At 40.5% G+C, this 1,247-nt stretch overlaps 1 protein-coding gene across 1 annotated transcript; it reads right to left on the reverse strand.

Moving 5' to 3' along the window:
* Window positions 1-420: 420 nt before the first annotated feature.
* LOC149186856 (uncharacterized) lies at window positions 421-852 on the reverse strand. Its single transcript, XM_089409477.1, has one exon. It carries the CDS (start codon window positions 850-852, stop codon window positions 421-423), a length of 432 nt encoding a protein of 143 aa, XP_089265603.1.
* Window positions 853-1,247: the final 395 nt, after the last annotated feature.

Here is a 1,247-nt window from a genome sequence, read left to right on the forward strand (position 1 = left end):
ATGAGCCTAAAGACAAAGCTCAGGATTTTTTCAGTTTTAAAGAGCGAGAAAAAAGAGCCTAAAAAGAAATGTTCCCTTGGTCTTTTTTAGTTGAATGAGCTAGAAAAAGATCAAAAAAGAGTTTGCTCAGATCATCGTCATATATATTTAACGAGTTTGACAATGAAAACTCGGAGATGTTTATATTTTTTAAAGAGCAATAAAATATCACAAAATGTGCTCTAACTATCGTCGCATAGATTTAATGAGCTCAATGATAAAACTCAGAGATGTTTATATTTTTTAAAGAGCAATAAAATATCTCAAAAGTGCTCTATAGTATTTTTTGTTTTTGGAATGTTTATGTAATGTTACAAAGCACATGCCGAGTGCAATACTAGGGGTAATAATTTTTGAGATAGATTCCATTTCTGGGCTCCTTTAGCGGGACTCCTTCCCCTGCAGTTCATATGCACCTTTGGAGAGGACTTTCTTGATGACATAGGGACCTAGCCATAAGGGTTGAAGCGTGCTTGCCCCCAAGAGATCATGTTTTTTATCATAGAGCAACACAAGGTCGCCCTCTTGGTAAGAACGAAGCTTAACCTTTTTGTCATATTGGGACTTTACCCGGCACTTGTGAGCCTCGAGTGCCAATTCGGCATCTCGACGGGTTTCGTCCAGCTGATTAAGGTATAGTAAGCATTCTTCTTCGGCAGTAGTGCTGGGTAGGAGTTCAACGACTAGTTTTAGGGAAGGGATCTGACACTCAATGGGTAGAACTGCTTCTAGGCCGTACACCAGTTGAAAGGGTGTAAAGCCCGTGGCAGTTTTTACTGAAGTCCGGTATGCCCATAGTGCCAAATATAACATTCGGTGCCAATTGGTTTTATGGTTTCCTACCAATCTCTAGATCATGGTTTTTAAGATGCCATTTATGGCTTCCACTTGACCATTAGCTTGAAGGTAGTAGGAGGATGATTGATCCTGACGAAAACCAAGCAGTGACGTTAAGTCAGACATCATATGGTTCTGGAAGTGAGATCCATGGTCTGTAACGATTGTGCAGGGTACATCGAAATGACAGATGACCTGATTGAACAGGAATAGCACTGCAGTTTCTCCATCGATGCTGTAGGTAGGAAGAGCTTTGGCCCATTTCATAAAATAGTCCACAACTACAATAATATAGTTGTGTCTAGCAGAGGAAATGAGGTTACAGGTGACGAAGTCTATCCCCCATTTGGCAAATGGGCCAACGAAGATCA

Source organism: Pinus tabuliformis, chromosome 3_1 (assembly GCF_031772625.1).
Source record: "Pinus tabuliformis cultivar Carrire ecotype Pingquan chromosome 3_1, CPIR1, whole genome shotgun sequence".
In the NCBI taxonomy this organism is placed as follows: Eukaryota; Viridiplantae; Streptophyta; class Pinopsida; order Pinales; family Pinaceae; genus Pinus; species Pinus tabuliformis.

Coding starts and splice junctions, on each gene's coding strand:
- LOC149186856 (XM_089409477.1), bottom strand. CDS start 852: ATGTTATATTTGGCACTATGGGCATACCGGACTTCAGTAAAAACTGCC.